General features: G+C 45.3%; 1 protein-coding gene across 3 annotated transcripts; it reads right to left on the reverse strand.

The window, feature by feature from the left end:
- Nucleotides 1-3,935: 3,935 nt before the first annotated feature.
- LOC149354156 (uncharacterized) lies at nucleotides 3,936-20,805 on the reverse strand. Of its 3 annotated transcripts, none has more exons than XM_089583093.1 (6): nucleotides 20,668-20,805; nucleotides 18,308-18,534; nucleotides 14,683-14,831; nucleotides 12,643-12,702; nucleotides 5,071-5,164; nucleotides 3,936-4,362 (listed from the first exon to the last, which is right to left on the reverse strand). In XM_089583093.1, exons 2-6 carry the CDS (start codon nucleotides 18,528-18,530, stop codon nucleotides 4,076-4,078), a joined length of 813 nt encoding a protein of 270 aa, XP_089439219.1. In that variant the 5' UTR covers nucleotides 18,531-18,534; nucleotides 20,668-20,805; the 3' UTR covers nucleotides 3,936-4,075. The 3 variants fall into 3 exon arrangements, with proteins under 3 accessions (XP_089439219.1, XP_089439221.1, XP_089439218.1); XM_089583095.1 differs by having other exon boundaries at nucleotides 20,625-20,745; XM_089583092.1 differs by lacking the exon at nucleotides 20,668-20,805 and having other exon boundaries at nucleotides 18,308-18,566.
- Nucleotides 20,806-20,866: the final 61 nt, after the last annotated feature.

The raw sequence follows: 20,866 nt of genomic DNA on the forward strand, positions 1-20,866 counted from the left end.
CGAAAAAAGCTAGAAAGGAGAACAGAATATAGAGGAAAGCTAGAAAGCTAAATCGAGCCTGGGCCCACGCTTGCCCAAAACCTTTATACTTCAAGGAAACGTTCGGTGTGCCACTTGTTTCATTTCTTCAGGTTTTGCAATACCTTTTACCCCCATTTATTATATCTGCATTCTTAGTGCAGCTGTATTCTTCTTAGGTCTGTCATGCCACTGAATATGCTATTAATTGTGGAAACCTTTCAGTATTGCAGCTGTTGTCTGAATGCACACCTATGGAGCAGTGTAGGCCAGGGAGTAACACTCAACACAATTTCGACAGCCATTCTTCTGGGCCCAGACCTTCCATGGGTACTGTTTTTCTCACCCATTAATGAGTAGTCACTTTACATAACAGGGGTTCAAAACGAGTTGAAGTGAAGGTGACAAAGGTTAGATCACAAACATTTTAACATGCAGTTTTGGGTAGCAGCTATATTTTCCACACAGCACTTACGTTCGGCTGATTGCAGTGGCAAAATGCTTATGGAAGGCTGTTTTTGGGTAGAAATCAGGTTAGACCTGAATTTTATAAACTTTCTTCGGCTCTAGAAATCGGAAGGAATTGGGTATTGTCTGAAAGCTAAGTGACCTATGAGGACTTCACTGTGAGAAAACAGGTGAAGGCTTGCATGCCGCTCAAGCAACTTGTGTTGCTGATTTTGCAGTCGGCAAGCAATGCTTCGACATCCTCTATGGTTAGTAAGGCATATGGTTAGTAACCAGTTTCCCAGCAAATTTTCAATCTTTTCTTGAGCACATGTGTTGAAACATCAGTATATAACACAAAATGTAGCCGCTCTGCAAATTTCAGGAAAAACTTGAATTGCCACTTCGGAGCCTTTTGCAATTAATTTAGGTTCTGCATTTTTGGCGAGAAAGCATGGCATGGGCCAAACTGCAGAGAAAACTTATATTGGCAAAATGTGTGCACTGTTAACTGGCATTTCTCGCACAGACATATATTTAGAATACTAGCAAGCGAAGAATGGATATTACTTACAGTGGGCTTCACGCCTCTCAATAATTAAGGAGCCTAAATGTAATAGTTACAAAGTTAGTATTAACCAGCCTGCTAGTTGCGGTGGCTCAGTGGTTATGGTGCTCGGCTGCTGACCCGAAAGACGCGGGTTCGATCCCAGCTGCAGTAGTCGAATTTCGATGGAGGCGAAATTCTGGAGGCCCATGTACTGTGCGATGTCAGTGCACGTTAAAGAACCCCAGGTGGTCGAAATTTCTGGAGTCCTTCACTACGGCGTCCCTCATAGCCTGAGTCGCTTTGGGACATTAAACCCCAATAAACCAAGCAGCCTGCTAGTTAGCGTGTCTTAGCTGTAGTCTGATGAACTACACCGCTAGCAATGCTATGCCGAAAAAACTGCTCTTCTGACTCCAAAAGCCTATTTTTAAAAATTATGTAAAGTCTTACGTGAAACGCCCTCTATAAAGTGCCCCAGCCGGCTGCAGCAGCATCCTGGCTGGCTGCCAAGTTCGACAGGTGAGCCACCATCACCGGCGCTCCGCTCTCCCAATCCAATCCATCAATCACAGCGCAGCACCCCGTACTCCCTCTTCACTTTCCCCGCTCCTCAACTCTGACTGGCAACCGCAGTGTCCCTCTCGCCACCTGTTGCCTCCCACCCTCCTCTCTAAAAGCAGAGGGGACTTCCCTCCCTTCACCTTGCCACCTGCCACCCAAGGCAGATGCGCTGCGGTGCGGACACCGATGGCGCGAAACTGAAGAACGAACTGAGAACTAACACTCTAAACAAAAACATTGCCCACTTGGATCACATGACCACGGCTGATACATTTTTTACAAGCCCACTCTCCAACCCACATGTCCCTTGCGGCTCATTCCCACCAGCACTGCATTTCCTTTGGCCAGCAGAGAAATGCAGAGTTCTTGATTACAACATACTACACCAATGCCATTTACCCTCCGGGACATAAGAATGACAAAGGAAGATGAGAACCTCCAACACGCGCTGAAGGCTAATTTTGGTTGTTTTCGGCTCCACTGATATAGGTAGTCTTCAAAACGTTCTTGGAGTAGGAGATTCCACGCGTAGTGCCCATATATACTCGGTAGGTTTAAAACTACTATAAAAGGTGTTTCAAGACCCTCGCAAAGCTTAGTTAAAATTACGTTCCACACCCTGTACAAGCCGATGACCATAAAATTTTGGGCAATACCAAGCAATAGCGACATATTCACGCTTCAACCTGACCTTGATTCCATCTCAGTCTTGTGCAGTGTTAATTTATGCACGTGCATCCAGTGAATAACAATTTGCCCTCATGGCACCTTAATGACATCATTTTAGACTCCATACTCGATTAAAAATACCGGTGTTAACACTGCTAGCAGTGTTACTTGAACATTTCATGTTGAACATGTCACTAACAACACCAACAAAACAGCCAGGATATCTGTCCCGTAACTTTGCCAAAGCACCTTTATCTCTAAAGCTTCTACTGTGCATGCTCATCTTCACCTAAACTCGAATATGCAGCATCCATATGGGACCCATATCAGCAGAACTTAATGCACTCACTAAAAATGATTCAAAATATTTGTTTGGTTTATTCAAACTACAACAAAACTGCGAGTATAACCTTGGTCTACCATCTGCAGTCTATTTCATCACACCAACCTGCACGAAGAAATTAGTCAACACTCATTACAACAAACCTGGATGTAATGGATGGTGTCAATTATTTTGTTCTGTCCCCAAATATTTTAAATTGAATGCGATTCAGTTTTAACAGACCCAGCTGTAACAGACTATCAGCTACAGTGGACTAAATTTTGGGTAGTTTGGTCCAGAGCAACTTTTACAGCTATTTGCTGCATACTACAGCTCGTCACCAAGCCTCAACAGTAGAGCCCAGTTCACTGTTGAGCGTGGAGCCCCAACAGAAGGCCGTCTCCTCTCCGCTGTGCCAGTGGACCACATCATTCACATGTAGCTGCTTAGGGTGCCTCAAGTCTGCCTTGACCCTTGGCTCCTGCAGTCTTCTCTCCGAAGGGAAAGATTTTTTCCTCTTTCATCATGTCTTTTTTTTTTTTTTGCTTCACAAGTAAACCTTTACGAAACTGTGTTGCAAACAATTCTTTCTCTGAATTCGAGTTTGCACAACTTCATTCAGGGCATCGAGACGATCAAGGGATTCTTAGAGCAGCAAGACAACTGCTCTGCTGAAATTCTGCAGCTTTGTTTTAGAAATGCAGTGAAAAATAACCAAGCTTTGTGAAGGTGTGTTGCAAAGGGCTGTTTTTTTTTTTTTTAGCGTAAACGTTTTTTGCTAGAAATGGGAGTCCAATGCAACGCGCTTCAACTGTATGCACCCCACACAATAGGTGTCACTTTGGGTAGATCTTACTCAAGCTGGAATGCCATTTTGCAGAAACAAGCTAACACTGTGCAATTAGCAAGCAAATTTTTGTCGTGTTCATGTTCCTTTTTTTTTTTTTATAACCACTCCCCTTTTAATGCCTTTTTGGCCCCGAGGGTATATTTGAATAAATAAACAAAGCAAGTTTTTATGCAATATGCACATGCGTTCAACCTGTGCTATCAATGAATTGTAAAGCAATGCAGTGTGTTACAAACTCATGGTAAGTAGCCCTGCTACTAGGCCTTGAGTATCACGACTGAACGTTAAGTGCGGCAAGGCATGCATTTGGTTGAAGTGGCGCGAAACAGGAAAAACTTGACAGCATGGAAATGATTTCAGCAAAAAGACAGGAAAGATGCATATACATAAGCACTGTCCAGTACTTATTAATAGATCTTTTCAGTCCTTTGGTTGCTGTCGCTTCACTGCTGCTTAGGTTCTCGCAGCAATGGCAAACAAACAGGAACAAAAGAAAAGACAGCACACAGACACCTGGATGGAATTCCTCAGTGGCCCAAAATGGTGGTGTGACAGCACGGCACCTTTATTTGCAGGTGTACTGGTAAGAACAATAAAATGAAAAAGCTCAAAAGAGCGTGTTGCTATACAATGGCAAGAGTCACTTGCAGCAGAAGCATCATGACCTGGAGAAGCCTCGGCCTCCAAATCCACCGCCGCCTCGGCCTCCGAATCCACCACCGCCACCTCGGCCACCAAATCCTCCGCCGCCACCTCGGCCTCCGAATCCTCCGCCGCCGCCTCGGCCCCCAAATCCACCGCCGCCGCCTCGGCCTCCAAATCCTCCGCCGCCACCTCGGCCTCCGAATCCTCCGCCGCCGCCTCGGCCACCAAATCCACCCCCGCCTCGGCCACGGAAGCCGCCACCACCTGGACCTCCTCCGCCTCTGCCACCACGGCCTCCACCTAGATTGAGGAAAGGAAAACCAGGGCACAAGCAGTAACATTCTGCATGCTGGACTGTTCCAACTTTTCCTTGAGGTTATCCACTCAAGCATTTTTCAGTGTGCTTTTGTTCTTCAAAGCAGATGTTTGATTAAACACTTCATTTGAAAGTTGTGCACCAATACTGGTTGTGCCTTATTTTCTTCTCAACCCTTCTACAGTAGAACCTCTCCGATACGAATCTCACGGAACTGCAAAAAATAATTGTTTCAGGCAGAATTTGTATAATAAAAAACGAGCAAAATGAGTTACCAAAAATCTATTTTTGGGTGAGAAGATATATTTATTGTTGCCTGCTATCGCTCAGTGCTCAGGGTGACACTAAGCGAGTGGCCATTGTGGCGCTGCGATGTGCTGGCTGGCCAGTGTTCCAGCTCCAGTGTTCGCAGCTCCCGTACTAGCGGCATAGCGTTCAGAACACCGGAAATTTCGCCTTGTACACAATGCATTTTGACCAGGGAATTTAACAAATTTGTATAATACTGAAATTGGTATTGGCCGTGATCTTATCCTTGAGATTATATATTGTAATACATGCGGCCCTAGAGCACTACAACATAAACTTCACATGCAACAGCTCATGAAAACCAGACCAACGGCCTGCACCTAGCAAGTTCCATAACCACAGCCATGGTGCTAAGGCTAGCAAAGGCCAGGACATGGCCTTACCTCGGCCGCCAGCACCTCTTCTACCGCCACCACGGTTTTGGCCACCAGGCAGGAACCTTGCCAGTGGCATCAGCTTGTTGGGGTCAATGTAGAACTTTTGGGAGAACAGGAAAGTCAGACAGGCACACATTAGACAGTGACTGCACAGTGCGTGGCACACTTGCACAAGGGGCCCACTCAATTCGCCCATGCACTCTGAAAAAATTCACAACTAGTTCAGCAAGGGTCATTACACTGATTTAAACAGTAATGAGGTAAGCATTTCTTGGGACTTGCAAACAAAACTGCAGCTATAAGCCTCCTACACCTCTTTTACTAATAAGTGCACCGCAAATGACGCATAAGAGATGCACAGAGTTTCCGCATGTGGTTCACAATAATAAAGTGGTCCATTACAGTCTCGTATAAACTTAGGCACAGTTTCTTTCAAGTATTGCAATGCTGGTAATGGCCACAAACATTTTGGAGCGAGCTTTTGTAGTGATAAAGCTGTGGCACATAATGAAACTAACAAAGTGGAACAACGATGCAATGAACAAGCCCACACAGACACACTAACAATATGAAAAGCTAGCTGTAACATTCTGTATAATATTGGCTGCAGTAATGGTCGTGCTACTGAGTTTTAAAAGCGAAGTGTGCAAACACCGCATCAGTGCATGAACTCGGTAATGAAATAGGGAGGACCATTGCTTAGGGGAATCCCCCCAAGATGGACTATTTGTAGTAAGGGAGTAATTGCCCTTTGGCATCCACCCAAGCACAGCCATGCAGCTACAAAGAAAACCTATGAAGAAGGGTGCATAGATATTCAAAATTTCCAATACAAATAAAATACCTTTCATATTCGGTTCATATTCATATTCGAGAATTTCCCATTATTTGAAAACTCCCGAATATTCACCAGCGATTGTATAGACCTCCTTCACCCTGCGACGTCACAGAGATGCAGTGGCGCTGATGTCAGTAGCGACTTTCGCGCGGTAGGCAAAACAAGTTCCGCCTGCCTGTGCCTACCACAGCTACCGGCGGCTGCATCATGCCTGCGCACTCCAGAAGCAGCATGTACTGACCAGCTGCGTAACTGCCGCATCCGCGAGTATCACAAAACGGAAAATTAAATTACCCTTAATAGATTTCTCGCAAATAAATACCGCATTAGGAAATGGGCCGCTGTAGTAAAAGCGCGAAGCCTGGGTGTCGACCGGCGCTGCCAGTCAAAGTACTTCATAGCAGGGAAGTTGCTGCGCTCATTCACTTGAACAACAGCACGGTACGCTTAAAATTGCGCAAGGAAAAAAAGCATGTATGTAGCTGCACACGCATTTATCACCGTGAGCTGGTGTGCACGGGCGCCGGCAGGGTCACTCACCATCAAGGAGTGCGTTATTTTGTTGATAGCACAGCATGTTTTAACATGTGTAGAAGTTATACGAAAATATAATGGCGAGTTAACACCCTCGTCAAGTCACCCCGGGTCTTGAATAATTAAGTAGAAAGTGCGGAAATTTTTTATGCCAGCATGTCCCCAAAGCCTTGTTTTCTATGATGGCAGTATTACTCCTTTTTTTAGATTATCAGTACTTATGCTTGCAAAGTCACATGAAAACTTTTGTTATAAAAATAACTAACATACTACTGCTCCTGTGGAAAAAAAATCCGGAGATTTATTGCACTTCTCAACGTCTCTGGAATCGTTCGCGACAAATAGAATCATTCTATTTCCATTATTTACAAATTTACGAACGGGTGTGTGATGCCAATCCCTGAAAATGTGGTAGATCACAAACAAACCTTTAAGTTTACTCCCTTGTTTATGGCCTTTTCGCTTTCGCTTTGGTGAAAAAAATGCGGCACTGAAATCAACAAAACCTCTGATCCCTCTTCGTAGTGATGCTACCATTGTGGTGCTCCGTCGTCGGAAGCCCACAGAATTCGCGACGTGCCAGGACCATCAGAAACACCATTACCTCACAATTTTTTGCGACCACAGATGTAAAAACCGTAATTTTATGAACTTCTACTGAATATTTTACTATATTTTTTTGTCACCAAACCAGACCCAGGACTAGGAATGAACATAATCTCAGGAATTTAAACTTTTCACCAAATCGACCAGTTTGACAAGGGCAGAAGTCGGCCTGGCTGGTGCCCGATATGACGGCTATAAACAGCGGTTGCGCGAGACATATGAGATCGGGACACGGTCGACGCTGTCCCCACTTTTCGCACTGCGCGACACGTGTCAACAGATGGTGAGTGCACGTCGACTCTGCCGAAAAAACGCCAGTGCTTCCCTCACTACTGTCCCGAGGTAAAATTATTCTGGCTAGTGCAGAGTGACAAAAACTTTTCATTTTATTCAATGCCTAGGTAGAAAGCAACGGCAGAAACGCTTTATAGCCATAATACAATACACTGTGGCGAAATACACCGTACATGGCCAGCGCAAGCCTGTGTATTTCGAGGAATACAAAGTTGAAAGCATCAACCATTGTTATGATTCCCAGAAACTCAAAACACGCCTACAAGCCTTGAAAACCGGCGCTGCACCACCTCAACTCGACGCCACTCCCTGGCCTCTTGCCTACCGCGCGCCCGCTAGTGACTGCAGCGCCACCTCGCTTGTTTGCAAACATGGAGGAGGTCTATACCACGCAGACATTCAAAAATTCGACTGCGACAAAACCATAATATCTGGCCAAATTACCTGGCGATTGAGTTTCAACTGTCAAGAAAGGAATTAAAAGTCTTGTTTGCTTTGTTATTCGTCATTTATCACGTGGACTGATCGCATATTCGGACACGCTAGGCTTGACCTCACACGGAATCCCGCAAGTGGTCTGAGGTTAAGCATTCCCATTTATGGGCATAACTCGGGTTATGCGTACCCAATTTTTGCGACGCATATTTTAAACCAAATCAGTACAATTAAACGTCTATGTAACAAAACCCTTGGTGTAGTGAAGTATTCTAGTTTTCATAATTAGTGTCCATAGGACACCATGTATTTTTTTCAGTTCAGTATAAAAATAAGTAAATTTTGCCGTGCTTTAATGCAACGAAATTTCACTGCTGGCTGTACGGGCTTGAGTAGCTGTGCGAAGCGCGTCACGAAGCGCATACTGAAGTGTGTACATAAAAGTGGCTGCTGCCTGGCTGCACATGTATGGCACATAGGTGGACGGAAATGTGACGACGACCATAGTGGTGAGCAAATCGCTGCCGTACCACCTCGGGTAATAAATACGGCCGAGGCTCGGGCGAGTGCTGGCACAGCCATCCAGGCAAGCCCGCAACTCTCGTTATCCGGCCCGAAATCGGTGCCAAATTAAGTGCGCAGCCAGAGCTTAAAGGAGCACATCGCGTTTGTTGTATTTATCGATGCACAAAACCCAGTAAAATGACTGGAAGGGTTGGTGCTGTCGGTACACCTCCCAACCTCACTTCCTACAGACAATGCACACATGCGCAGGACAACACAAATGCTTGCGCTTGCAGTAGAAGTGTGATGAGGCATGGGGTGGGCCTGATTTTATTCTATCGGGTGCTGACTGGAGGACACTCTTCTCACTCCAGCTTACTTAAAGAGAGGGGGAAGAGCACAAGCTGGCATCCTGACCCCTGTAATGAGGCCACAGTGGCAGAACTCGCCATCATATGGGCAATGTGCCTACGGACTCGCAAGCGGATGACCAAACTCAAGACAGGTGTGTCGTCCCCATCACCCATGCGGCACTGGATGCGGAGCTCACAACAGGAGGTGCAATGCAATTTCTATGGTCATACAAACGGTGTGCAACGCCATCATTATGCCGAAAAAAATGTAGAAGCCACGGACCATTTCCACTGCAAATAAAGGCTTTTCCCATGAGTGATCCTCAGCACGTCTTGAAGGACTGGTTGGTTTTATGGGGTTCAACGTCCCAAAGCGACTCAGGCTTTGAGATGCAGTAGTGAAGGGCTCCGGATAATTTCAACCCCCTGGGGTTCTTTAAAGTGCACCGACATTGCACAATACACGGGCGTCTAGCATTTTGCCTCCATCGAAAAATACAGTCGAACCCGGATATATCGAATTCGAAGGGGATCGGAAAATAGTTCGATATAGCGAAAATTCGATATACAGATATAGGCTAAAACTGCACTCCCGATCATAACAAATTGTGGCTTACCGTTTGGAACAGCCGCGAATCACATAGTATGGGCGCGCAATGTGAAAGCGCTTTATTTCGCGGAAAAAAAGATCACTAATTTTGGGCTGCTTTTTCCCCTGGGAAACGAAGTTCAAAACACTGGCCTCGATCTTCTCGAGACTGTCCAGGTGCGAGAGCACAGTGCCTTCCATTTCGCCGCAACAGCGCCGAATCAGGCTAACGCTGACGCCAGTTCAGTGGCTGCGCACGGACGTGTTTCTTCGACAACACAGTTGCCCTCATCGTCGCTGGAGTCGGCGTCTTGAACGCCAGCTACCGCTTGAACTTCGCTGTCAGCGTTAAAGTCCTCAACAGTCACTTCGGACGGAACGGCGCCGAGAAAATTGGACAAGTCGCGAAACGCGTCGTCCAAGCACTCATCGTCATCTAAATCTTCCGGACATTAATCTCCGGCCACTGTTTTGGCAAGGCCTGCCTTGCCAAAACAGATGGCTACTGGGGCCTGCTTCACGTCGCGCGTTGAAACACAGGCACACACACAAAAAAAAACACGCGAGGCGCAGATGGAGCGATAAGAGCGAAGCCTATAGGCAACCTGCAGTGTAGTTTGCAGGTACATGTGGCGCCGTCTCGTGGCCGAAGAGACAAGCACTGAGTAGGCAGCTCGGCGCGGCCCGACCGGCTCCGCTTCCCGAGGAAGGCGCAAACAGCGAGTTTGTGCAGCTTTGCGGATTTTCTGGAAGCTTTACCTCGGCGATCCTACGCCATGGATGTCGGTCGCACTTGGGAAAAAAAACAACCGGAGATACTGTTGCGTGAAGGACTGTCATACCCGAGAAGGGAACGGAGACGTGAAGCTGTTTCGTTTCCCTGCAAGGCCGTACGGGTCAACCCGGCGACTGAAGTGGATCGTCGCAGTGCGTCGTGTCAAGGAAGTTGCACTGGTGTTATAATTCACGTGAAGCTAAGAGGAGAAAAAAAGTATAAATGTGGAGCGGCTGAATGAAGCTATAATATTGAGCGTTCATTAAATTCGCCGCTAGTAGTTCTCTTGCTTGGTATCGTCGAATTGCGGTCGCGCTCCCGCGTTGAGAAGCCGTTTTCTGGTTCTGTCAGAACAACGGTCTTCAAATCAGGATTCGTCGCGTTCGAAAGCAGGGCTCTTGGTCGCGGTTTTGTCCTATACTGGTACTCAAGTACGTGCGCTCAACGTTAGCGCGTACGTGTCGAGGTACCATGAATTAAAGGCAGCACGCCTCGCGGGGTGAGTCGCAGGTGATTAATTCAGGTCCCACTCCCGTATGTCGTTCCCTTATGTGTTTGCCCATCTCGCGCAGATTTCCATGCTTTGCCTAAGGGGTGAGTTGATTTTGCAGTGCTTTGTGTCATACAAATTTGGTTGCATGATATTTTAGTGGTGAAGACTTCTTCAACTGCAGCCCAAATGACAACACAAAAATATGTTCAAAACACTTTGTCCGTGGTGAAAACAGTACCACTGAAACGCATCCCGGTTATCTCCCGACAAGCAAGGTCATACATGAAACTGTCCTAACATTATTAACAACCTGAATTCAGCTGTAAACACCTCGATACCGCGGGAGTCATAAAGAGGCTCACTGTGTGGTTGCTTGGACGTTCAGTCTGGGCTCGATAGATGCAATTCTTTCTGTACACCCACCACTGTTTACTGTGCTTTCGATTACACGCTACGGGAAAAATTCACATAATCACGGGTCCCGTGCATCTAAACTTTGTCCCTTTATGTTTTTCAAAATCTATTTTCCAGATCAGTTACCAATGCAAAGCGGCGAGACTGTTGCTTACACATGCACTGTACATGCACAAGTTGAACGTCGTACACGTGTTTGCCCCGCTGAGACTGACACTTCACCGAAATTTCAGCACCGTCCGTTTCCTTCACTGAGTGAACATGGTTGCTCTCGTAAAGGCGACATCCTTTTTAGAGCTCCGGTCGCCGAAAATACACACCGATGGCATCAATAGGCTTGAATCCGCAATATAAAACAACCGACATTTTCAAATTCCTACTGGGCATGCACGCCGCAAAGAACGACCGCCTACCCAGTACCAAAAAAACATATGGTGGCGGCGCTGTAAGCAGCGCGACAGCGGCGCCGCCTGGCTATTGCATGTTGCCTATGCGAGCGGCAGTCAACGCGGCTGCGAAGGAACGACAGAGGGAAAAGAAAGAGCAGGGAGAAAGATCGGCGCTCTGGGCTTCGTTTTTTTTTTTTTTTTTTTCTGAGCTCTCTCTTTTCCCCAGACCCACGATGTGCCCACGAGCGACCGTTTTCTCTCTCTCTCTTTCCCCAAGAAGCGTGGTCGCCGCGCGTCTCCATGCGGCGCTCTCTCTTCGCTGATCTCCAATGACCTTGACGGAGCACACGCCGGCGGTACAGGAGGAGAGGAGGAGTGGGAAAGCTCGCGCCGGTGGGGCGCAAAAACGGGGAACAAAAAAAAAAAGGGCCCTGCGCCTGCTGACTGCGGAAATGTTCTCCGCTGAGGCGGCTGAGGACCGGACAGGAATGTCTTTGGGGAAAGCGCACCTTCCAGGGGCGCGGCGCGGCGCGGCGTTCGATATATCCAATGTCCGGCGAAAATGGAATTCGATATACAACGCAACTGTCCTATACTTTCACATAGTATTTTCAAGGGGGTAATCTGTGTGTTCGATATAGCCAATAATTCGAAATATGCGGGTTCGATATATCCGGGTTCGACTGTATAACCGCCGTGGCAGGGATTGAAACCGCGTCTTTCAGGTCAGCAGCAGAGCACCATAACCACTGAGCCACTGCAGCGGCTCGTTTTGAAGAACTGTTTGCATGCTAGGAGATGGATGTCAATACAGCGAAATTTATGTTAGAGTAAGTGCGAATTTTACCGACTTCGTTAAATCGAGATTTAACAGTAGGGGCCTGGGAGACCTCATCAAGATAACGCCATGAAATTCTGTAACTATCTCACTCAAGTTTTACATCCGAATCGTGCTGTGGAGGAAGGGTCTATGGAGGAGAGGATGAAAGGAGGGCCAGGACTGGATCCCATGACCTCGCACTCAGCAACTGAATACCACAACCATTGAGTCATCGCAGTGGTATGTGTATCTAACTAGCAAGTTACCAATTCAATGTTCCATTGGTGCCATCAATGGCTGCCCTCTTTCACAGACTCCTTGAGAAGACTAGTGCACTAGCGGTGAAGAAGGTGCACCACTGCTGGTGAGGACCAGGTCAAAAACTGACATGCTCCTGGGAAGAAGGCCATTCTGAACTTTCTTCTTTAATTCAATTCTGTCACTTAATTAAAGGTTACAGTCCACAAGGGAAAACTTACGAGCCTGTCTCATGTACAGTGAGCATCAAAAAAATCAGGGGAAGTGCAGACTCACCTTTTGCTTTTTGCTGAAGGAATTCGCCTTTACATCGTCTTGCAGCTTTACTGAGACAAACTGTTGCATCAAATGTCAAGGATTAAGTCCAGGGCCGGCTTAAGGGGGGGAGGACATTGGTCTTAGACCAACCTTCCTTATTTTTAGTCCAATCCAAATGAAACTATCACCTTGCTCAGTTTTTGAATCTTAAATTGCTCTTTCTATGATTAGTTTGTTCCTAAGATAATTATAATTTTACTTAGCCATTGATTAATACCTTGGTGCAGAAAAAAAAAAGAGAAGAAATGGCTCAATAAAAATTACTTTTAATGCATGGCTATGTCATCTAATGAGTTAAGAGTGCTATAATCAGAGCAGCTTTTCCATTTCAAACTTATTAGTAATTTTATAGCACTTCGAAAAGCAACATTCAAGATGTGAATATCGTGCATCGATAAACTTTGCAAAATCATAAATTTTTTATGCTTAAATGAAAACTGTCCTTCGATTATTGCAAACATTGCGCCTACAGCTTCCATTTGTAAACAAAATGACATCTCTATCAGTCCTAGATGCCGAGATATCGACATACTAAGACAGCCAGGTGTCCAAAATTTTCATGATCATTTGCTCCTGTGCAAATTCAGCCCACAGGACGATCTAAATTTAATATTATCGAGACATGTGAGCAACCACCCTCGCATGACTCTGGCGGTGATAACTCTTGCGCGTCGGGAGCGGGGAGGGTGGAAAGCACTGGCAATGCAAGGCGAAGAGTCTGTTTCATGGGGCAACAGTGGCGAGCTGGCCAAGAGAGGGAACATGCGGGAAGAAGCATGTGTCGGCCGCGGTGACGTCCCCTTCCCCACTATCCCCACTTGCAGCGGCATTGTGTGAGCCACGGTGGCAGAAGTGGTGGTGGCTGCTGCCGCGGTTGTGCTACCAGTGTGTTCTCGAAATGTTTCTCAGCGTTTATGACTTAGAGCAACAGGGTGTTCTGTAAACATTTTCTAGGTGATTTCGCCTGCATTATTTCTTGTTTTGGTTTCCGTTCTGCACTGTCCTTTCGAGTCTTCTCACAAAAACCTGGATGTAACGAAAAATCCCGGACTTTTTCCAGTTTCGTTATATCCAGGCTTAACTGTACCTCGAACTATTTCGTGATCACTTTTGAGTTCGATTACACCTGGGATCAAATGTACTATTATTAATGAGCAGGCAAGGTGCTTAAATCATTATGCACTTGGGTTTGATAATGAACCTGTGATATCAATGGTTCTCCTGACACACAAAAGTGAAATACAGGCCTAATGGAGTGTCAGCACCAAGCTTCGGCTGTACAAACAAAACAAGGAAACCCAAAATCAGATGGCGCCAATCAAAGCAGTTATGCATCGCAACAAGATGTTTAGAACATCGTAGAAGCTATGCAATGATATAATATAATAATATATATAATTTCGTAATTAGTTTCACTGCAGGTCACACCATGCTCTCCTGCATAAATGGATACACGAAATACAATGAAAATGTACTGGCTAGGCAAAGCACAATAAAAAAAGTACACAGGAAAAAAGTTATTTGGTGATCCACTCATTTTCCAAGCATTCTACTCACATTCTACTTTTCCAAAAGTTACTATAAAATGAGAGTACATCTTTTTTAGCAGAACAATGAACTGATTTATGGTCAATGAGCCCATAAAATTATGAAACTCTTTTTACATACCTCTTCAATATTAGCCAGACTGCTATAACCTACTTCTGGTGCAGATTAAACAATCTGTTAAGTGAAAACTCCATGCACCGGTTAGTACTCCAGAAGGATCAATTGCTTAGGTCTCTATTCAGACAACATTTATATTTAACTTAGGAAATCAGGCAGTGAATATTTCAACCAGAGAGGCAGCCATTGTATGCAGTGAAGATAAAAACACAAATTCATTCAAAAGAGGATGGGCAGACAAAACAGAACCAATGGAACTAGCCTCTTCACTTTAAATCTCTTTGACAGCGGCTCCAACCACCACCAGACAAAGGGTTTCACTGTTAAGGATACAAAGTCTCGGATGGGTCCAAAGATTTCATCCACTTTGCCAATTTGCTGCTTGTTCTCCAAGTAAAGCGGGGCATTGAAGAAGGGCACTCGCTCGTCAGTCACCTTGGCCACCAGGTCATCCTGGCATGGGTGGCTCAGGTAAGCGAACTCTGAAACAAAAAAAGGCAGTGCAAGGCTGTGATCCCAATCTGTCCCAAACGAGCAAAACAAGTGGCGTAAGGTGAAATGATGAGAATGCTGCTTGCAGCAGTGAGACACGCAAGTGCATTCTCTGCACAACCAAAATCTCACAACACCCCAACACCCACAACAGGCAACTCCACTACAACACAATGGCACCCTGCTACAATGCGAGAGATGTGGGCACTCATAAGGGCGAAAAAACACCCGTTATCACAAAGCTGCAATATCTGCGGTGAGAATGAAGAGGCACCGCTTGTGGAATTGCCTACAGCAAAAAATTTTTCAAAGGTGATTAGTATTGGATTAAAGTTGCCCCTCAGTGTCTTCAGGGCCTTTCCCTTGAAACTCCCCCAAAAGTGGCCAAGAAATTGATTTTTTGAAAACTGTCGTATTCGCTTGTATGCCTCATTTTTCTTGCTGTCTCAGTTTCACTGCTGAAATTGACTGGCAAGTACTCTAAAACAATTGTTTCGTGAACCACAGAGGCTCTGCATTGCAGAGAAATGCTTGAACAATGGCCATTTTTCTCCGTTGCAGTTTTCTGCCAAGATATGCACCTTGCAGAGCAGATTTCTTACAATTGGTTTATCTATTTTGAGTGCCTTTGTTCTGTTACACCGTAGCACAGGTCAATACAAATTTCTGAATCTTAAATTTCCTTTATGAAATTTTTTTTCTCACTCCAGATATGTCAACGAATACTGTATCGAAATCAATTAAAAACTAAAATTTGTGCATTGCAAAAAAAAATTAACACACTAGTAGGAATGCAACGGATGTTGAACCAGTCTTCTGCCACATTTTGTCAACTCTGCAACCTTTTCACAAGATTCACAGGAAAAATATATAGTGGAAAAAAAAAATTTCTGGAGACACAACTTGAAATTTTGTGACAGTAGTCATAAAGTTATTTCTAATAAGCTCAAAAAATTTCATGGAAATATATAAAGATATAAAAATATTTTTTTTTATGTTGAAAGCCAGCTGCATCCTCGTTAAGATACTAAATGCCAGGCATACTGACGTGGAAAAATGACGTAGAATTTTACAAGAGCGCGCGCGCGCGACACACACACACACACACACACACAGAGAGAGAGGGAGAGAGAACATCTTTGGCTTTGACAATACAAGGTCACTATCAATGTCTGTGTTGTAATTTTTTCTACTAAGTCTGCTAAGCTCTAGCTCGCCTCTCGATATGTATTACAGAGCCCTTCTGCATCCCCTGCATGTCCATGCGGCATTCAGAATCCTCGATTTGCAGTAAGACAAGAATGTTACACTTTCATAGCATTCTGCAACACATTGCAACAGTGTTCCATGGCTGCCCATCCTGCTATATCAGAGCAGTTTCTCTTTTCCGAAGCCTGTTTCACATGAAAGCGGAAATGCTAGCGAATCCTGCCGCCGCCGCGAAAAAACCTGTTTTGAGTCGTCGCTGCGATGAGCGGCGAGGTTTCGACAAGTTGGAAATGTTCGCTGCGACGCGCCGCTCAATCGCTCAGTCGCTTGCATGTGAACCAGCTTTGAGTGAAAAGTGCTGGGCACAGATCATTAGAACTCGAAGTGCAGGAAAAATGCAACAGCTAGCACTGGAAACTTCCTCCAAAGCAGCAACATCAGTACAGTGCTAAAAGCAAAACAAGCAAAGAGTGAACACTCTTCGCAAGTGCTTGAAAAATATCACGTTTGAACTCAATACCTCAAGCTCTACACAGATCAACAGCTTCAAATATATCACACTTGTATAATGAATGCACTTCTGTTCCCCAAGAAATTCATGACAATTTAGGGAGTGCATTCATTACAAGGGACAGTACATTAACAAAAATTTTCATTTTCACAACAAAAGCAAAGGGTGCTTTTATTATGTGGAGTGCACCTACCATACATGTAAAAATAGCATGTACAGTCTTTGTCCAAGCCCAAGGGGGTTTTGTTTCTAAGCAGTGCAGTAGGTCTACTGTAGAATCCATGAAGTCCAGCTTTCAAAAGCAAGAGGACGAGAGTGCTACTCTCCTTCAAAAGATTTAGAATGGAATGGAGGCAATGCATAATGAGCCCCACAGCACTGCTCAGGAGCAAACCCTTTGGGCTATTTACTTTTGAGTATGGTTGTGCTTGTTTGTGTTTGTACACATCTCATGCAGAAACAGCAAGAAACATGCAAAAGCTTTTCAAACATGACTTCCAAAGAGGGGGCATGTAGTAAGAGGCAGCAGAAGGGCATGCAGTGAGTGAAATGGACTCTTTAAAGGTGCACTGAAGAGGAATCTGAACTCGTCTTTTTGCCGCGGGAACTCGATCTACACGTTCCGAGCATTCTTGGAAACTTCGAATTATTGTCCCGTGCAGCCATTTCCATAATTTAAATCATATTAAACGCCCCGGCTCCCGCCTTTTTTTTTAACTCCCCGTAGACGGTAGGAGGAGTCAACCAGCGTATCAGCCAGTCCCGTGGCGGCTTGCCGCTCTGCCATCGGCAGAGTGATACGTAGCGATCGGCGAAAGCAAACAGTACACGCATACTTTTATTTCCATGGGCCTAATTTGCGGCTATGTAGCCTCTGACTGGATCTATTTATCCTCGGAAACCTATTTATTCTTCTCGAAAACCTAAAAAACAAAATAAAAGCAAAAGTAGAGCCGCCACGAGACTGCCTGAAAGGCACTACACACAATAGTTGACTCCTCCCACCGTCTGCAGCAAGTTCAACAAAAGGCATGAGCCAGGACGTTTAATCCGATTTAAATTAGGGAACTCGGCTGCACAGGACAATAATTTGAAGTTTCTAAGAATGCGCAGAACGTGTAGATCGACTTCCCATGGTAGAAAGACAAGTTCAGATTCCTCTTTAATGCACCTTCAAGTCACACTACCCTTGCTGAGTAACAGTGCTGCCCACCACTAGCTACTAATGATGATCATGCAGGAGTGCTTGGGAAGATGACAGACCTTAGAAATAAGTGTTACACTCCAGTGGGCAATGATGCAGCCAGTTACCACCTACGTACACCCTGTAGATTTGACCCAACCGAAGGAGACATGTCATACAGAAAGCCAGCTTCCAAAAACACAACACTGAAAAAGCATTACGTATAAAATGCATAAATGCATGAGATATGCATGTGGTTTGGTTTGGTTTGGTTTATGGGGTTTAACGTCCCAAAGCGACTAAGGCTATGAGAGACGCCGTAGTGGAGGGCTCCGGAAATTTCGACCACCTGGGGTTCTTTATCCTACCCTTTTTGCTAATTTCAGCTTCCTGACAATTAGGTTAGAAATTGAATTGAAACAATTACTTCCCATGCAGCCTCACTGCAACCGCCCTACTCAGATTTTTGGTCGTGGTAGAATAAACCAGAAGAACACTACTTTAGGCAACCTCTCCCCTTTTCTCCTCTTGCGCTAGTAGGGAAATGTGGGAAGTCTACTTGCCGACAACTTCTTCAGGAGGCCCTTGGTCATAACCACCACGGAAGCCACCTCTGCCACCGCCAAACCCACCTCGACCACCAAACCCACCCCGGCCACCACCTCGACCACCAAATCCGCCCCGATCACCGCCTCGTCCACCACGGAAGCCGCCGCCACCGCCGCCACTTCCACCCCGGAAGCCTCCACGGCCCCCTCGAAAGTTGCCACCCCCTCCTCTGTTCATGGCACTGCAATGAGAAACCATTAAACATATGTAATATGAAGAAATGTCACAGAGGAATGGAAAGACAAATGCTAGCTATAGATTGGTAACACTGATGTCGCACTGCCACGTCGCTCGACTAGGAGCATGAAAAAAACCTATTTGCCTAATCCACTTAGTGCCACCTGGCTTGTGGAAGACTAGTGGAAGCTATGTGTGGTTCACCATCATGGCACTCCCGACACCACAAGCAAGCCATCTATAAGGGCACCAGCCTTTCTGCAAATACACAGGGTGTTCAATGAGCACTTTCAAAAATTCCTAAAAATGGGGTGTTTAATATAGTCAGAATAATTTTACGAACGCACTCTCAGCCATGGTGTTAGTCAGTTACTTTAAAAGCATACTAATTAACTAAGACTGCCTGATTAACATCTAACTGGCACAATTTGGTGCTTAGTGCTAACAGCGAGTTCGTAACCTCAGGCAAGATGATCCTGTATCAGTTTTTGAAATTAAGAAAAAGTTGTTCTCTACACCCCCTGCAGCGCGAGGAAATCCAATGCTATATTCCCCATCAAACCAAAACTGAGTGCATGAGGCAAGCAGGAAGTCCAGTGAAAACAACATTCTCTGGTGGCGTGCTGCATTAACTACGTCGCCGAGCTGTATTAACTACAGCACCAAATTCGAACTAACTGCTTCATTGTACCACTGCATACACTCCCTTTTGCCACGTCACTGTCGAAAATAACAGCCACTTAGTTAATGATATCATTGTCCTTGTACTAGGTGACAAAGCAAAACAAAATGCACGATGTGGTACATAGCATAGGCAGTTTGAATTTGGTGCTGCACACTGTCACCATCAGACATTGTGTTTGCACTGGACTCCTGCACACCTCAGGCGTTCAGTTTCAGGTTTGCAGAGGAAAAAAATGCATCGGATTTCCTCATGCTGCAGGGTTTTAGAGCAGACTTCTTTGTTTCAAAAAGTGATATGACATCACTGTCTGTGGCTAGGAACTTGCCACTAGCACTAACAACCAAACTGTGTTAATAATAAAGGTTACTTATCTAGCTAATTAGTAAGATTTTGCTAGTAACTAACGTCTGCCATACCAGAATGTGTGTTCCCGAAAAGTTTTCTTCCTATTTCAAACATCTATTTTTAGGAATTCATTACAGCGCTTGCTGAAACACCCGGCATACTTGCCAAGGAGGTACACGGCTGCAGTTCGTAAAATGCAAATAAGCAGTTCAAACAAGATGTAAGGTTACAGTTCATGCACTACCATAAGATATTTTTGTAAGAACACTGAGTACAAGCAATACCATGGAAAATCAACGGTCTCTTCTGCTTTTCTAGTCAAAGCTTTTATGCTAACTAGCATCACATTTATGACAGCAAGCACAGCTAGCGAGTGTCAAAGTCTATGAAACGAATGAAATAGCACTGAATAAGTTTTTTCTGTGTAGATTCCAAGCACAAATAACATTTCCTTCAAACGCTGCCCTATCTGTACATATATTTATCAAAAACCGGTGCCAGAACAGTCCACAACAAAACTCACAACCTAATTTTTAATACAACATATATGTCTGCCAAGTGGTCAATCAGTACTGGCATGGCTGCCTGGCGTATGGAAAACTCGCCGTTCTTTCTTTTCTCACCATACGAGAGGAGAGCCATGGCACTGGCAAAGGCACTGGGAGACATGCAAGCGAATACAAACTGAAACAGGTCTAATGGATACTCGAGTGCTGTCGCCGAGCTTTCGCTGCGGAGCGAAAACTCTGCGAAGTATAGAAACTCCGAAACTGTTTTCGACATTACTTTGAACAATGAGTTGCCAAGCGAGTACTAGAGATTTCAATGTCCGCGTGCCTATTACATTACCACCCAAAGCGTAGTGGTTCACGCCAAACAAGTGCGTCTTGGACAACCCTACTGTGTCACAGCATGGCAATAAAATACACGTTATTCAACGTGGTTGGCGGTTACAAGCAAACACTGCACTACGGCCCGTTTTGAACTTCCACAACAGCAGGCGCACTCATTTTTCTTGCCACTCGCGGGGTTTGAAGCTGGCACCAAAGCTAAAGCGGGCAAACCTGCTGTGTAAGATCAGTTTCCGATCACATCAGAATGCGTTACCGGCACAAAAATCAGCCAGGAACTTCGTCTTGTAGCGGCGACGGACGATCACCACGTGCCAAAACACATGGAAAAAGAAGCGGCGGCAAGCAAATGAGTTTCTAGTTGCCAGACTTTTCGTGCTTCTGCGCTTTCGGTGGAGGGCATCTTATGTGCCACTTGACAAATAGCTTGTATATATGAGGAAATTAACTGCTAT

The sequence above is a fragment of the Amblyomma mixtum genome, chromosome 3, assembly GCF_055824585.1.
Source record: "Amblyomma mixtum isolate Tamu chromosome 3, ASM5582458v1, whole genome shotgun sequence".
Taxonomy (NCBI): domain Eukaryota; kingdom Metazoa; phylum Arthropoda; class Arachnida; order Ixodida; family Ixodidae; genus Amblyomma; species Amblyomma mixtum.

Coding starts and splice junctions, on each gene's coding strand:
- LOC149354156 (XM_089583092.1), bottom strand. CDS start 18,551: ATGGTTTCTCATTGCAGTGCCATGAACAGAGGAGGGGGTGGCAACTTT. Junction 12,703..14,682: donor TTGGACCCATCCGAGACTTT/GTATCCTTAACA, acceptor TTGATGCAACAG/TTTGTCTCAGTAAAGCTGCA. Junction 4,363..5,070: donor AAGAGGTGCTGGCGGCCGAG/GTAAGGCCATGT, acceptor TCCTCAATCTAG/GTGGAGGCCGTGGTGGCAGA.